The 17,706-nt window shown below is 44.9% G+C and overlaps 1 protein-coding gene across 1 annotated transcript in view; it reads left to right on the top strand.

The window, feature by feature from the left end:
• GGT7 (gamma-glutamyltransferase 7) overlaps positions 1 to 17,209 on the top strand; it is a 50,852-nt gene extending 33,643 nt beyond the window's left edge. The window contains exons 10-15 of the mRNA XM_054980844.1: positions 3,159 to 3,247; positions 5,340 to 5,492; positions 8,173 to 8,281; positions 12,772 to 12,909; positions 14,976 to 15,075; positions 17,046 to 17,209. Coding sequence (XP_054836819.1) covers positions 3,159 to 3,247; positions 5,340 to 5,492; positions 8,173 to 8,281; positions 12,772 to 12,909; positions 14,976 to 15,075; positions 17,046 to 17,209 — 753 coding nt within the window. The remainder of the gene's footprint in view (positions 1 to 3,158; positions 3,248 to 5,339; positions 5,493 to 8,172; positions 8,282 to 12,771; positions 12,910 to 14,975; positions 15,076 to 17,045) is intronic.
• Positions 17,210 to 17,706: the final 497 nt, after the last annotated feature.

The raw sequence follows: 17,706 nt of genomic DNA, 5'->3' as shown, positions 1-17,706 counted from the left end.
ACCCTGCATATGGGCAAAAGCAAGAACTGCTTGTACACATGCATTCTCTGTGGTGGCCGCTGCCCTGTGGAACAGCCTGCCTGAAGAGGTCAGGAGTAGATATGGCCTGGGCACGAACAGAAAAGAAAAACAAACATGGTGTTCATTGTATTGTCGAAGGCATTCACGGCCGGAGAACGATGGTTGTTGTGGGTTTTCCGGGCTGTATTGCCGTGGTCTTGGCATTGTAGTTCCTGACGTTTCGCCAGCAGCTGTGGCTGGCATCTTCAGAGGTGACACTGAGAGATCTCTGTCTTTTGGTGCTACACCTCTGAAGATGCCAGCCACAGCTGCTGGCGAAACGTCAGGAACTACAATGCCAAGACCACGGCAATACAGCCCGGAAAACCCACAACAACCATGGTGTTCGTTGTTCGTTGCCATCCACGAACAACGAACATTGACGAACATTATCCTGTCCATGAATATGTTTGTTGTTCATGGGGGCCAGCAGGCTCTCCTCAAGCCATCAAGATCCCTACCACACCACTCCCAGAAACCCTACCTGAGCAGGCAGGAGGAAATGTACCAATAATAAATAATAGCTTGGCCCCAGAGCCTGACAGCAACCCTGGAACCTGAAGGGGTAGATCCCTATTCCACCACACACAAAGAAAATTCAAGCTCCAATGCACTCACCCTGTCTGACTAACAGCAGCTCTCTCCCCCTGAAAGCCAGAGCTGGGAGCCCCCCTCCCCCCTGGTCTTTTCCTCTTGTAACAAATTTGGAGCTCCAGTCCACACTTGGAAGGAAGACCTGCCTATCAAGCTAAATTGGGCTTAGATTGGGGTTTCTAGGGCAACAGCAGGAGTTCAGACAGAGTTCAGGCAATCCCTGCCTAAGTTGCCAAGGGAATTGCTTGCAGGTGCCAGACTGTCTGGCAACGACCACCTGTTCGGTTAGAATGGGGCCTCACGAACAGCTTGTTTGCAAACAGCAGATTGGGCTGTTCGTAGGGTTTTTTAGTTCGTATTGCTGTTCGTGCCCATCTCTAGTCAGGAGAGTCCCCACTCTCCTGGCTTTCTGCAAACAATGCAAAACTTAATTATTCAAAAGGGCTTTTTTACTCAGATAGGAGGGCTGTATTGTAGGAAGGGGAGTCTCAAAGATAAGCTTCACTAACAAATTAGGGACCATAGATTTCACCACTATGTTGCCTTACATCTTATCTGTTGCTTTAAATATGTGTTCTTATACTACCTGTGCTTTAAGTATTATTCTACTAGGTAGTTCTGTGTTGTCAAATGTCAGTCCTAGAATTGTTTATGCTCTGTTTCAGCATTTCTTCAACTCTGTATTGGATTTTGCTAATGTTTTGTCTTTGTAAACATGCATTTACTTACTTTATGGCATTGTTTATTGAAATGTCCTTAATATTGACTGTACTAATTTCACATTAGGTAATCCACCTTGAGTCTCAGTGAGAAAGATGTACTATAAATAACATAAACAAACAAACAAACAAACATAAACATTCTTGTGGAAACAACACTGGCCAGGCTGAAGGGTTTCCCCATTAGTGCTATGGAGAGTCACAGTGGGCCCCCAGCCAAAGTTACCCTCTGGTTTCCCACTCACATTTGGAAGCACACACCCAAGATGTTTTAATGGAACAGATATACTGCTTTTATCGCTCAACAGCACCTTGCCCAGTTCTCCTAACCCCCAGGGCAACATGGGTCCTCACAATTTTGTACCCCGAGCTCCACCTTTTGACAGCCTTGCTCCATATATCTTTGCAGAAGTGAAATGATTTATACACATATTCATACAGCCCTTGGCTAATTCAGAAAAATCTACATTGCATATCGTATTATTTTAATATTATTTATAATACTTTAATACTGCCTTTCAATCAAAAAAGAACTCACAAGGTAATTTTACAGATTAAAACCCAACAAAAAATACGGCAAGTTTGAGCAACTACATTTTTAAAAGTCTGGTAAAGGACTTTTTTTTTTCATTTAATTTTTTTCTACAGAGAAATATCCTTCATGTAGACTGTCAGCTGTTTTGTTGTGTGAACACACATAAGATGGAATACACAGTGGCCTCCACACATGCATCGTTGTGGCATCACAGACCCTTTTGAGATGTTAAGCACCCCTAATAATGTAGTAGATTATGCAAGAAAGTTGGAAGGCTAGACATAAGGTTAGACATAAAGGAAGGTTAGACATAAAACAAGTGCCATGGGAGGAAATGCCTCTCACTTCTGTAACAGAAAGGGAGGCTGTGTGGGCCAACTTCATATTTTCCTTGTTTTCTCCATTTTTATTTGTCATTTTGGTTTGCAGCGCACAATGAGAGGATGTGATTCTTTTCCCTGCTCTTTTCCCTCCCCCAGCAGTTTCCTGAAACCTCTAAAATGCTGATTATGGAGGCTGTGGGATTCAAATTGACAAATTTGAATCCCACAGCCACATGGAGGGAGAATAAAAAAATCACCCCTCTTCCTCCTCTGTGAGAGAAAAAGGAGAGGGCAGAAAATAATTGCAGCCATGCTCCATTGTTTCAAAACATAACATTCACACCCCCATCTCCTGAAGGAACCATCAAGGTCCTGAGGGAAACCAGCTGAGGCAGTCCCTCTCCTGTCTTCAAAGCTTGTGCTCTGAAGGGAAGGCGAGATAGCTCATTCCATCAACCCCTGTGAAGGCAACTTATAGCCTGAGAGTTAAACTCCTTACTTTTTTGTCTGTTCACTCATTAAATTATAAATTGCCTCAGATGCTATTGACAGAAAGGAAGAATATAAATGTTTTCAATAAATAATAAACAGTGACCACTTTTCATCAAAGTAGTCTATGTAATTCTGAGTCATAGCCTGACATCTAACACAATATCTTAATCTCTGTGCAGTTTCCAGATTCTATTAAGCACTGAAGGTGCTTCTTTTTTTTTTTTTTCTAATTAGCCACAATACATATTTTACTTGCTGAGGGATTAATAATTAGTTCCAAGTAAGTCCATCTCATCAATTGAACACTTAAAATAAAATGGAAGTACTATCTTGGGATCCAGTGACATTAAATAAGTTGTCATTTCATATAATTAAATCCATAACTTTAGCTGAACCTTCATATTGTCATTTGTATTTCCTTTCTGTTTAATGTAGACATTAAAAATAGTGCTGGCTCTTGCTAGCAGTTTGGGGGATCCTTTCTATGATGCGTCCGTCTCTCATATTGCAGAAGAAATGATGAGGTAAGTCTAAATTATAACAATAAATAAAAGTACTTAAATCATGTTAATGTGTGCATCCTTTTCACCACTTAGTTCCGAGACTGCCAGGCCAACTTCTGTATTCTCAAGGGTCAGTCTATTCGCCAGGGAATAGTGTTGGAGTTGGAAATGTCTGATCCATTCATTGTTGGTCAAGCTGTATAAAAGTTTTAGTCGTTGCTTTGAAATTGGATCTGAAGTATCCTGAAAGATCCCTTGAAGAGATAGACTGGCAATGACACTTTTCTTTTCTAGAATGCATATGAAATAGCAATACAACAAAATGCGTAGGAGATACCCTTAGCAACTAATCTTTTCATTACAAATGCAATTATGAGTCATTCCAGGTGGGGGCAGAGGGGTGAGATAAAATGATTCCATAGACTGGAACCATGCTGCAAGCTGCCAGTTAACCTTCCTCAAGAAAGTTTTTAATAGAGATGCTCTTGAACAATGTCTGATCAGTGTAATATGTGGATCAAAACTGCATAACCTAATATTGCCAAGCTTCTAAAGACAAATAAGATGGTAAAATTTCTCAAAAGTGCTCTTGAAAAACACTTTCAGATCTGCAAATGAAATGTGGGAATATTAGCTAACTATAATATAAATACACTTGCAACAGAGCCCATTGTGTGGAAAAATACAATGGGCATTAAAAACTGATTTGGTGGGCCCCTGCTGCAGGGCCCTGGGAGGGCCACACCACTGCACCAGGTCTCCCCACCACCTCTGTGGCTGCTGCAGGGCTTGGGAGAGCTACCCCATTGTGCTGGGCCTCCCTGATGCCTCCACAACCCTCATAGGCCTGGTGCAGATGGCAGGGAGGCCTGGTGTGGCAGTGCAGCCCTCCCAAGGCCCAGCAGTGGCTGAACTGCTGCTCCAGGCCTTCCCACCACCACACCGGCCTCCTCAAGGCCTCCAGAGGGCTGTGCCGCCACGTCAAGCTTTCCCTCCGAGACAAGTCTTGTTGCCAACAACTCACTTTTTATCCCCATGGAGGGGGCTGAGAGTGTGCTTGCACGGGGATAAAAAGTGAGTTGTCACCAATATGGCTTGCCTTTTATGTAGTAGGATGAAGCTGCCTTATACTGAATCAGACCATTGGTCTATTAAAGTCAGCAGTGTCAGACTGGCAATTGCTCTCCAGGGTCTTAGACAGAGGTCTCTCACATCGCCTACTACAAGATCCTTTTAACTAGAGATACCAAATAATGAACCTGGGACCTTTTGCATGCCAAGCAGATGCTCTTCTGTGGAGCAATGCCCCCCCCCCCCACCACCACAGAGAGCAGTGTTAATGCTATCAGGTGACTCCCAGAATCTTTCACTACCTGTCTGGAATCTGTTTATGTGTAACAAAGTACTAATAAAATGTTTATTAGTAACCAGTGGTTAATAGAATACTAGTTATTAGACTGACATGTGGGAGTACTGTCAAGGAGAAGAGATTGTTGGATGTAGGCTAAGAGTAATTGTAGGTGAGAGTCTGTACAGCAGAATAGCTGTTATTATTGAGTTGTTTTCTTGTTAATATTGTGTTAGGTATTGTACAGATTAAGAACAAAATATAGTTTCTTCCTTCAGGCTTTTTGGTCCACATTCTAGTTTGCCACTTCATTATATTCAAGATCCATTATGTTCCCATAGCCCAAACACCACCAAGAGTTGGACTGGAATTACATTGGAAATCAGAGGTCATTCAGGTCTTTGCTCCACCATTCAGGGTCCCTTAATATAGAACTTTCTACTTCTAAACAGCCATCCCTGTTCTTCTCTCCTAATCATTAAGAAGTACAAGACTGACATTTTCCAAGTGTTTTTAAAGACTTTGTTGCTGGTGTCCCAAATACAATTTTCCTTTCGCTCCCAATTTTCTCTTTGATTTTTTCTACCAGTGCTTCTTAACCTGCTTGGCCATGGCCATTTTGTTTCTTCTATTAGAATGAAGACCCAGACCTCTTCTTGTTTGCCATATGATAACCATAAGGCTTGTGAATAAGCTGTATGACTGGACTTGGGCATTCCTGTTTTTAAAATGCACCATTCTTTCTTCTGTCTCTTCTTGATGCAGTCAATCAACTGCAAACTTGCTACGTCAACTGATTAACGATTCCCAGTCTTCTCCCCCTGATCATCACGTCCCACATTTCTCCATAGAAAGTGGTCCCTCTGCTAGCCAGGTCCTTGTTATGGGACCTGATGACTACATTGTTGCAATTGTAAGGTAAGATAGTTTACTTTCTCTGTGTGCAAGATCAAAGGTGGGTCTCTATTTTTAAGTACAGTGTGTCATAGACAGGACCGATTTACCCACAGACTGTTAACTATGGTCATCAGTAGCCATTACTGCCCAGTGCCTTATGCAAAATACTATCTTAGATCTCCATTAGGCAGTTGGAGTTAGGGCTCAGTGGTTCCTGGCAGACTCATGATTGACTCAAAGATTTCAATGTATGAAGGTCAAAGAAGATGTGAAGGTACATGTCATATTTATTTTGTAATTCAATATATTTAAACCTCAATGAAAAAAAGTTTTCAAGGTCACTTCCAATGGTATCGAAACTCAATTACCAAGGAAATGAAACACAATATAAAATCATTTAAAAATAAAGAGCAGTAAACAGTGGGTGGATCAACAAAGGAAAGGATTGCAGGCCATTCCTGCAGTTTTATTCCCTCCCCACATAGGAACAGCCTTCCACTGAAAGATCAGATCTAGAGGGGAGCCTTGCTGCCACATTTTGTGCCAACTGAAGTTTCCAAGACTGTCCTGTGCTCTGTAGTTAGGCCTGGCTGAGACTTCCCTGGAGTAGGGCCTCAGGCCTGGCTAGTGAGACTTGGGAGCATTGACTGGGGCTGGAGGCAAGGTGCTTGGAACTGGAGGCAAGGAACTAGAAGCTTGGAGCCCTGGGCTTGCACCTTGCAGACCAGTTGATTCAGCAAGGCAGTCCCCCCCAGGCCTTGCCTTAAGTAGACTGGGAGGTAACTGGGCACAGCTGCCCTGCTTTTAGGTGCTGAAACTCCTGAGGCTGTTCCAGAGTTGCCAACTACAGATTTGGAAATTCCTGGAGATTTGGAGGTAGAGCCTGGAGACAGCATGGTTTGGAAAGGGGAAGGCCTAGACAGGTCCCCTCCCCCTCCGGGCGGGAGGTGGAAGACCTGGCACTCACCTTTGCAGATGTGTTCGCATGCATGCTCGAGGGCTGTGCAATGATATCACTTCTGGGAAGTGACGTCATTGCGCAGAGCCTCATACCACCCCTGGGAGCACTCCCACGCTCCACAGTGGGATGACTTCGGCCCATTTGGGGCTGAATAAGGCCCATTTGGGGCCTAAATTGGCCCACTGTGAAGCACAGAAGCTCTTCGGGGCCCTCCCAGCAGTGCTCCCACATTCCACAGCCTCGTTTGGGGCCAAAATTGGCCCACTACAGAGCACAGGAGTGTGCTGTGCCACCCAGGAGCATGCACCAGCTGGTACATTCCCCCGCCTTTCCCCCTGCCAGCCAGCTAAGTGGGAGTGGAGGGTGGGAGCAAGGGACTGGCAACCCTAGGAGGGGCCTCAGCAGGGCATAATGCCATAGAATCCTCTCTCTAAAGCAGCCATTTTCTCCAGAGAAACTGATCTCTGTAGTCTGGAGATCAGTTGTAATTTTGGGATATCTCCAGGCCCCACTTGGAGGTTAACCACCCTAGGCTGTGCTATGCTCTGGCCAAGAGCCTACGAGGAATTATTGCTCTCAGAATTATTGCTCTTTGGCAACTGCCTCCTTTGCACTACCTCACCCCAGGCCTTCCCCACTGCTGCTCTTGTGAAGTGGGAGCAGGTCCTGAGGGGCTATGGGCCCAGGTTCATGTCCTGCCCAGCAGAGGCCTGGTGGCTATCTCAGAGCCTGTGGCAAGTTCTCTCTTGACAGGGTGGCCTCTGGCACTGCTGGAGCATGGTCAGCAGGTGCCTCTTCATTGTCAGGCCCTCCCTGATCCCTCTTGTCCTCCAGGTTCCCTGGCCTTGGCCCCTCAGGCTCTTACTCTGAGCACTCTGAGTCAGCATCACTGGGCTGGTCAGAGGAGACCTGACGGAGATGTTTTCAAAGGCAACCCCAACAAAGAGCACATTAAAACAGTCCAATCTGGAGGTTAGTGTAGCATGGATCAGCAATAGCCAAGTCAGCAAAGTCTAGATAAGGAGCCAGTTTTTGAACTTGATGCAAGAAAGGCACTCCTAGCAATAGCACCAACCTGCTTATCCATTAACAAGGCAGGGTCCAGGGGCACCCCCAAGCTCTTAACTTGTTCTGCTATGGAAAGCTTGATCCCTCTAAGTCTGGCCAATCAACGCCAGCTAAACATTCTCCCTTCCCAACCAGAATCACCCCCATCTTGTCCGGATTAAGCTTCTGTTTGCTTACAAGTCAACATCAGCCTCAAGACACTGGCTTAGGATGTTCACAGCAGCCTTCTGGGGCTTGGATAATGAGATCTAAAGCTGGGTGTCATCAGCATAGTGGGTGACAACCCACTTCAAAACTCCTGATGATCTCAGCCAAAGGTCTTACAAGAGATTAAAGTGTATTGTGGATAAAATGGATCTTTGTGGTGCCCCACACATCAGGTCTCAACTAGCTGACTCTGCCCCATAACTCTTTGTTTCCTGAGAGCAAGAACCACCAGTAGAGAGCAGACCCTTTTTATCCCAAACAGTGATTGCAGTCAATCCACCAAAATATCATGGTTGACTGTATCAGGTGCTGCTAGATTGCCCTTATTCAATTGCCTTCTGAGGATATTGAGCAAAAGAAAAACGTATTAGAGAATATATGGAGCAGAACTAGGAGGCTTAAAGTGACAGACGAATCAGTTGGTGGGTTTAGTTTCTCACAAGCTTACTTTGTTTTTCTCTTTAGTTCCTTGAACCGGCCATTCGGAAGTGGAATAATGACCTCTTCTGGAATCCTTTTGAACAGCCAGATGTTGGATTTTTCTTGGGTGAATAGCACAGGGAACCATACCTTGGTAATACTTTATAATCTGGCTCATATAATGGAAGGAGGAATAACTGTATATGATGGCTTAATCCAAGATTCGGTCTGCTTAGTCTGATCTCTTCAATTTTCTCAAAATGCAGTCATGGGGCAGGAGCTTATTTAGATTGGAGCCATGATGTTGGGACAGGGGTTTATGGATGTTTAACACTCTCTATTGCACCATTTCCCTCAAAGAAATAAAATTTCCCTTGATGCTTTAAAACCTAGCATGGAAAAACAAACGGCCATCTATTTTCCCTACCCAGGCTTTAGTCAGCTTGGAGGCACTTGGTTTTCCTGGGGAAATGACATGGAGAGGAAGGGTTAAGCCCATGATTGCCACATCCCTGATCTGAAGTGGGTCACCCAGTGGCTGCTTTCTGAGAACAGTGAAGATGTCAGGAAACCCAGTCATGGACCTTCCACATCTCATTTAATGAAGTCCTCAAGAGTAGTACAAAATAATAAAGGCAGATAAGGATGTTTTGGGAGACTCTTCTTTTAATGATGGCTTTGGTTTCAAATAATTTGAAGTCATGAAGTCCCATAGGACTCATGATTTGGTGCTGGAAATTAACTGACACTAAACTTTCCAGCTACTTATCCCTTTGTGCTAATGGACCTGCTCATCCTTTGTATGGCATATGAAAGTCTTTACAAGATATAAAAAATTTGTGTGCACCAAAAGCCTCCCTGCACACCCATGCACCTGCCTGGAAGACACTGCTGAACTGGGTGAATGAGTGTTTAAGACAGCATGTACATTGACATGCTCTTTCACACGACAGTATCACTGTGGAGTGGGGTTCTTGCTGTGTAAGCTTTCCAAAAGCATGTAGGTTTTGACATGGGGTCATTTTGGAACAAGCAGTCTCCCAACTTGTACATTTGAGATAGAAAAGTACACCATACACCTTGAATGTTGAGATGGTGCAACCATTTACTCTAAATAAATGATACTATTCTCTGCACACAAAATTGTTTTACACACCTTAAAGGGATTCTAAGGACCAAGCCAGGGAGGGAAGGTGGCATGGTATAACCTGATCTTGTCAAATCTCAGAAGCTAAGCAGGGTCAGTACTTGGATGAGCTACCACCAAGGAAGATTCTGCAGAAGGTGGCAATGGCAAACCACCTCTGTTTTGCACTTGCTATGAAAGCCCCTTGCTGGGGTCATCATAAGTTGATTGTGACTTGACAGCACTTATACACACTCAGGGACCAAGCCACATGTAATATGTGATGCATTCTTTTTACCTTAAAAACAGCTTGTAAAAGGAGGATGTAATTCTTTCCCCTGTGCAATTCCTGGTAGAAATCCCTCTCTCTGCTGCAGGTACTATAATCCCATTAAGGAAAAAAATCTAGTGAAACATCTGTATTTTCCCCCTTCCATGGCTAATAGAAGTTGAAGGGGAGCTATTTCTGTCAGGAAACAGTGTGTAGGAAAGGCTTAAACACTGCTCCCCAACTCCATGATCTGTAGCTATACCACCTCCCTCCCAAATGTGACTCCTTTTTAGAAGTGAAAACAGGACTTTTTTTCTGGGAAAAGAGGTGGTGGAACTCAAGACCGCACAATGACACTTTGGGTCAGCTGGAACAAGGGGGGAGTTTTTTAAAGTTTAAATTGCCCTCGGTGAAAATGGTCACATGGCCGGTGGCCCCGTCCCCTGATCTCCAGACAGAGGGGAGTTTAGATTGGCCTCTGCGCCAATCTGTCTGGAGATCAGGGGGCAGGGCCACCGGCCATGTGACCACTTTTAAGAGGTGCCGGAACTCTGTTCCACCGCACTCCTGCTGAAAAAAAGCCCTGAGTAAAAATACATTAAAAGATCGGATCACAAATTTCCTGAGTAATGATGAGTTTGTCCTTAAGACCGAGTGCTTAGCTTGCTGGCAAGTCCGGCTGGCAAGTCCGGCTGGCAAGTCCGGCTCTCTGAGGCCATCGATGAAATCGCCCCCCGTCGTCCTCTTCGCTGCCGGAATCGCCGGGCTCCTTGGTATACGGAGGAGCTGCGGCAACAGAAACGGGAGCTAAGACGACTTGAACGCGTGTGGCGGCGATCTCGGGACGAGGAAGCAAGAACATCTTATAGGCTGTTTATGAAGTCCTATGAGATGGCGGTGAAAGCTGTGAAGAAAGAGTATTATGCAGCTTCCATCGCATCAGCTAGCTCTCGCCCAGCTAAATTATTTAATGTGGTCCGTTCATTGGTCTCCCAATTAGGTGGAGACCATCAAAAGTTGAATTTGGAGATAAGCTGTGAGGCTTTTGCGAGCTTTTTTACTGATAAGATCTTGCTTCTCCGCCGCGACTTACCAGCCACAGTTGATACAGTAAATGAACTAGAGGCCCCTTGGCCGTCTTCGGGACCCATATTAGATCATTTCAGCCCTCTTTTCGGGGAAGAGGTGGACAGGATTCTGCAGGTGGTACGGCCTACCACGTGCCCCTTGGACCCGTGCCCGTCATGGCTGGTGAAAGCCAGTGTTGACGGGTTTCGGAATTCCTTGGAGGCGATTATAAACCTGTCCTTGAGCTCTGGGGTTTTTCCCAAGGCGCTGAAGGAAGCTGTGGTACGGCCTCTTCTGAAGAAATCATCATTAGATCCTGCTGACCTGCTCAATTACCGACCAGTTTCCAACCTTCCGTTTTTGGGGAAGGTGATTGAGCGGGCGGCAGAGAAGCAACTGCAGAATTTCCTGAAGGAGACCTCAGCCCTAGACCCCTTCCAGTCTGGTTTCCGCCCGGGACATGGGGTCGAGACATTGTTGGTCGCCCTCACAGACGATCTCCGCAGACATCTGGATCAGGGCGGATCAGCACTGCTGATTTTGCTGGATCTGTCAGCAGCGTTTGATACGGTCGATCATGAGCTTTTGACCCACCGCCTTGCCGATGTGGGGATTCAGGGGACAGCACTGCAGTGGCTGGTCTCCTTTCTCCACGATCGGGGACAGAGGGTGGCGCTCGGGGAGAGGGTGTCATCTCGTAGGCCACTGGTTTGTGGTGTGCCACAGGGAGCGATACTCTCTCCATTATTATTTAATATCTATATGCGCCCCCTCGCCCAGCTGGTGCGGAGTTTCGGGCTTGGGTGTCACCAATACGCGGATGACACCCAGCTTTATCTGTTGTTGGACGGGCAGCCTGGATCGGCCCCTGATGCCCTGGAGCGTGCTTTTGAGGCTGTGGCTGGTTGGTTGAGACAAAGTCGGCTGAAATTGAATCCCACGAAGACGGAGGTCCTGTATGTGGGTCGTGGGGAGATGGCTTTGGGACCCCAGCTTCCTACACTTGATGGGGCAGCACTTACACTGGCCCCGAGGGTTAGGAGCCTGGGGGTGATTCTGGATTCCTCCTTGAAGATGGAGGACCAGATCACTGCAGTTGCCAGGTCTTCCTTTTATTATCTTCGGCAGGCCAGGCAGCTTGCCCCTTATTTGTCTCCCCGTGACATGACTACAGTGGTCCAAGCAATGGTCACCTCTAGGTTGGATTACTGTAACGCGCTCTACGCTGGGCTTCCCATGGGCCTGATCCGGCGGTTACAGCTGGTACAGAATGCAGCAGCGCGGGTCATTGCTGGAGCACCGGTGTGGGAGCATATTACACCGGTGCTACGCCAGCTGCATTGGCTGCCAGTGGAGTACCGAATCAGGTTCAAGGTTTTGGTGTTAACCTACAAAGCCCTACGCGGACTGGGACCGACGTATCTGAGGGACCGTCTCTCACCATATGAGCCCCGGAGGACTCTCCGCTCTGGCGGAAAACATCTTTTAAGTGTCCCTGGCCCTAGGGAGGCCCACCTGGCGTCGACCAGGGCCAGGGCCTTTTCAGTCCTGGCCCCGACCTGGTGGAATGCTCTGTCTTGCGAGACAAGGGCCCGGCAAGATTTGCTTGCATTTCGCCGGGCCTGTAAGACAGAGCTATTCCGCCAGGCATATGGCTAACGCCGGGCAGTGCCCGCCCCCCCCCATGAAGGGGGGGTTAAACCATCACCCCTATGCAAACACAGAGGCATGTATGAACCACTGGGCAGCATGAATTGTTATATTTAATGTTTTTAAATGTTTTTTAAATGTATTATTTAATGTTTTTAAATGTTTTTAAACATGTTTGTATTTGTTATCCGCCCTGAGCCTGCGAAAGCAGGGAGGGCGGAATATAAATATAATAAATTAAATTAAATTAATTAAATTGGAAAGCCCCTTCAGTCAGTTTGTAGTGGGTACGGTATGTAATTAATTAATGGCCTTGCTTTTCCCGCAGAGAAGATTATTAGATATGTTTGATATGATATTATCCAAGTAGGTGCTTTGAATGATATGTTCAAAGCAATTATCTGGAAATCTGGTAAGAATGTTTATTGCCTTGGAAACATGAAGTTAATCAAAGGGAAGATAGTCCCCTGGCGGGTAAAAAAATCACTAATGTATTTAATAATGTTTTGTGAATTTCTTTTTCCTACAGAGGAATTTTATTCAGCCTGGTAAGAGACCTTTGTCTTTCTTACTACCCACTGTTGTTCGGCCATCAGAAGGAATGTGTGGGACTTACCTTTGTCTGGGAGCCAATGGTGGAGAAAAAGCATTGAGCAGCATTACACAGGTCAGTTCTGAACACTGTAGCATGTCGTCTAAGAAGTAGCACAGAGGTCTCCAATCATATAAAGCCTATGTGCATAGTTAGAATTTTGAGTCACAAATGGCTGCTGTGGAAGGCAGGAATGGTTTCAAAATTGCTGCTATATGGGGCAATTACAAAATGTTTGAAAGTTCCCAAACATCTTACAGTGATAGATACATTTATTTCTGAACTGGTACTCTCTTTAGATCCAAAGCTGATGCTTCCTGCTCCACTGACGTAAAGCAAAGCAGAAGTGTTTAGGGGAAGAATCAAATGAGTACTAGGAAACACATGAGTAGGCCCTAGGGTTTCCATTTACTTGATCTGGGAGGGAGAACTCCTGCCTGGACCCTCCATTCTCCACCCTGCCACTTGACAGGGCAGTTTGGTGTTGTGCCAATGCCACCATGTCACTTCTGTTTCGAACTGGAAGTGATGTCATTGCATCGGCATGATGCTCTAGGATTCACCCAAAACTCTGAATCCTAGAGTGTTGCACTGATACTATAATGTTATTTCCAGTTCATACCAGAAATAAAAATGCTATGACACTGATCTGGTAGGTCCCCGCCCTAGGCTTGCTAGGTCCCCACTTGTGGTAGACAATCTCCTGGCAATCCATGTCTCTGCCTACTGACCATAAGCAGATTGACTGGAGGAGGTAGGCTGGAGAAATGGTGTGTGAGGGTGCCTGTTGTCACCATCTGATGCCGTTGCTTCCAGGTTGTGTTGGAAGTGACATCATTGGATGATGATCCAATGACATCCTATCCTAGACATAGGTTTTCAGACCCCCTTCATTCTTCTCTACCCACCATATATAGGGGAGGAGGTGCAAGTTGGTATCATCCTGCTGTAGCTTTATATGTTGGGGGGGGGGGTGCAGATGACTATATATTTTTGCGGGGGGGATTTTTTTTAATGCCAAATTATATTATTAAGGTATTGTTTCACTCCAAACAAGTGTGGGGTGGCATGGGATGTTACTGTACACAGTCAGGTAACATACAATTGTTATGATTTTTTTCTGGGGAGAGGGTCCATACCTTTCATCTCAAAGGGGTCTGTGACCCCAAAAATGTTAAGGACCACTGCCCTAGGCCCTGTGAGTTTGTATCTTAGTCCTACCTTCTCCTTGGCACCTCCTTTCTCCAACACCATGTATTATTTCCTTGAAGCCTCGGTATTCAAAGTAATGTTTACTTTGGCCCCTGTCTGTTAGGCATTTGGACCTGTCCAGCACTCTCTCATCTCCCCATAGCATTCAGCTCATTTACCTATAAGCTCAGGATGCTTTTTCATCCCAAAGTTCCTTCTGTTACTAGTCCCTCCTTGCCTCTGTTCTCTGTCTTTGCTCTTTTCTCAAGCCACTTTCTCCTTCAGCTACCCTTCCGTCTGGCTCTTCTTAGGGCCTTGCTTCTCTGTACCTTTCCTTCAGACATCCTGTCTTTTAGCTTTCTTACCACTTGAAATCCTGCCCTAGATCTTAGCCAACCCTACCAATCTATTCCTGTTTCTAGTGTATATGTGACGTTTTAATCCCTGCCAAACCAAAAACTTTTACTTTTCCTTCCTTCTCGGAATTTAAGAGTTGAAATGTTCATAAGCATTTTGCATTTATCGTATTAGTTCAGCCAACCAGTATCAAAGGCTTCACCGCCACAATATGAGGCAAGGTGCTTGTTATCAGCCTGTTCACTGGCTTCCATGCAACCAAATGTTTAAAGTGTACATGTGCAGGAAACTGCTGCAGCAGACCCTGCCCCCTCAGCACACCTGACCTCCACAAGTTGCATGGCATTTTCACATAACGGTCTACCCTTATAAGTGCTTGTTGTAAGATCTCTGTACCCATTTCTCTGAGCACGCACTTAGTACATGCAAGCACATGTGCATGCGTGTGTATACCATATGCATAGGCCACTGTGCAGACATGCCCTCCAACACGAGGATCCTGGGTGTGCCTTCTGCCTTCTGCCATGATCATCTCCCCACCAGCAGAAATGATTTATCAAATCTGTTAATACCTGGGTTTATTTTTAAAACAGGTATTAGTAAATGTTTTAACATACAACAAGAACCTGAGTGAGAGCCTTTCCTTAGGCCGACTTCATCCTCAGCTTCATCCTAATGTCCTGGAAGTTGACAGTAAGTATGGGAAATGTGGAACTTCAATTTTGGGTTTCTCTTCTGCTTTTATATTATTTTACACATAAAGAAGGGAAGAATTTTTGTAACAATCCTGTGATTACTCTGTAATCTTTCTCATCTGGACATGGGAGTAGATCCTAAGTATGGGTTGGATCCAGCCAGTTTTTTCACCACGCCATCTCTACTTCTACCAGTGGGAAAATGGGAGCTTTCTTGCTGATTTCACCCTGGCACTGTAGACCCTGCTTAGCATCTCCACTCTGTTATCAGATACTTGTCAATTCCTGAAAGGCATAGCTTAGGTGGCATTGCAGGCTTCATGAGGCACCCAGTGCTTTTTGGGGGTGAGAGCAATGCTTGCAGGCTCTGTGCATGGTGGAATGTGAGAGATGACAGACTGGAAAAGGATTTCCTTTGATATCCTCTGAATTGAAACTTACCATCTCAAGAGCAGAGAGCGTTTTTTGGAAGTCAGTTAAGATCTATATGCAAAACTTTATTTTCTCTAAGATCAGTGTTACTTCCTTAAAAGTTCATTATTCTTTGCTCTTCTCTGCCCCCTCCCTTCTCTTGAGAAATAATTGGGAAACCTGCTTTCTTCCACTTGCAAAACATTTGCTTTGCAATTAAGTATTGAACGTTACTTTTCTAAGGCACGTATTTTGGGGGAATAGATTGATAATGACCAGCATGGGCTGTGCCTTCTTCCCCTCTCCATTGAGTATGGAATCTTATGAACATTTGCCCCTTTCTCCACTGTTCGTTGCAGTTCCCAAACAGGAGGGTAGGAAGCTGCTGGTCTTTAATGTGTCAACAACAAAAACCAAAAAAGCACGCCTAAGACGGAAAGAAAATCAACCGTGAGGTATAATGAAAATGCAATATTTCATGAAAGTTACACGTTACAATACAAAATCCTAAGGACATACAAGAATAAAGACAGTGTACATATATATCAGATAAATTTTATCAAAGTCCAAAGGAAAACAGAGCAAAGTTGCCGAAATGATAGTTCGTCCAACTGCAATCAATAAACCTCCCAAATCCACGTGGCGAAAAATAAACGCGCTGTGGAACAAGAGGCAGGCGCTTGTGGAGCTGCTGCAAGGCAAGGGCTTGAGCTGCTGCGAGAAGGAGGGCAACGAGCGTCAGCCGGCCAAAAAATTCCTTTTTCTCGTTTCAGACTGAGGGTCCTTCTTCAGGCCACCAATCTAGAAATTAATATCAGACAGTGATATCCCCGCTATACATACTGAAAAAAGCCCCAATTGGGGCTAGATTTTACTTTTAATTTTCTACAAACCTGGTACATGGCTCCATTGTGTGTATTTTTAAAATCCACATTCTGGGAATATATTGGGGCAATTCAGCCCCAATTGGGGCTTTTTTCAGTATGTATAGCGGGGATATCACTGTCTGATATTAATTTCTAGATTGGTGGCCTGAAGAAGGACCCTCAGTCTGAAATGAGAAAAAGGAATTTTTTGGCCGGCTGACGCTCGTTGCCCTCCTTCTCGCAGCAGCTCAAGCCCTTGCCTTGCAGCAGCTCCACAAGCGCCTGCCTCTTGTTCCACAGCGCGTTTATTTTTCGCCACGTGGATTTGGGAGGTTTATTGATTGCAGTTGGACGAACTATCATTTCGGCAACTTTGCTCTGTTTTCCTTTGGACTTTGATAAAATTTATCTGATATATATGTACACTGTCTTTATTCCTGTATGTCCTTAGGATTTTGTATTGTAACGTGTAACTTTCATGAAATATTGCATTTTCATTATACCTCACGGTTGATTTCCTTCCGTCTTAGGCGTGCTTTTTTGGTTTTTGTTGTTGAACTAGTCGGAAACTTATCACCCCTCCCCTGTGTTGGGGTCTTTAATGTGTAGCATAATGGTTCTAATGCATGAAAAGGAGGGGGACATAAAAGATGCTGTATAGAAAATAGCCTCTTCTAAAATTCCCTGTCAGGTGAGTTTCCTGAAGAAGATATGAAGTACTTGAGAGCCCAGGGTCAAGATGTGGAAAGAGTTGAGGTCCTCTCTCTAGTTCATGGAGCCAGAAGAACCAACAACTTCATAATTGGTGTGAAGGACCCAAGAAGTATGGACGCAGAAGGAGCCACAATCTTATAGCAACTCCTGGATGAGTTTGTTCATGAAATAAGGCTTTCCCCCAAAATACAATGTGCATGTTCCCAAACAGTCCCTTTATCATTCCTTCTGGTGTGGAACAAACAGTGCTTGTTGTGGGATTCTACATTGCTAAATAGACCCCTCTGTTTTTCCATAACTGAAACAAAGCAGCAACAAAGGCAGATAAATCCACAATATAGCCCTTAGACTTTTTGTTGTTGTCTGTTGATCTTGAGTTATAAGAATCTCAGGCATTATTATATTGGGAACATAGGGAACAAGTTTAATTTTGGTATCATTTTGTTTAGGATTGATTCTATCTATTTAATGTACCACAGAGAGAAATTTCTAAATTAAGCAGTGGGAGCACTTGAGAAGAAAGTCACCCATTGGAGTTTTGCTGCTCTGTAAATATACATACTTCTTTTGTCCCACAGCAAGATGTTTCAAAAACCAGTCATGTAGATTTGAGTTTAAATGGGGAAGATCTATCTGTA

This window comes from Eublepharis macularius, chromosome 5, assembly GCF_028583425.1.
Source record: "Eublepharis macularius isolate TG4126 chromosome 5, MPM_Emac_v1.0, whole genome shotgun sequence".
In the NCBI taxonomy this organism is placed as follows: Eukaryota; Metazoa; Chordata; class Lepidosauria; order Squamata; family Eublepharidae; genus Eublepharis; species Eublepharis macularius.
This window is presented reverse-complemented; position numbering and strand designations above follow the sequence as displayed.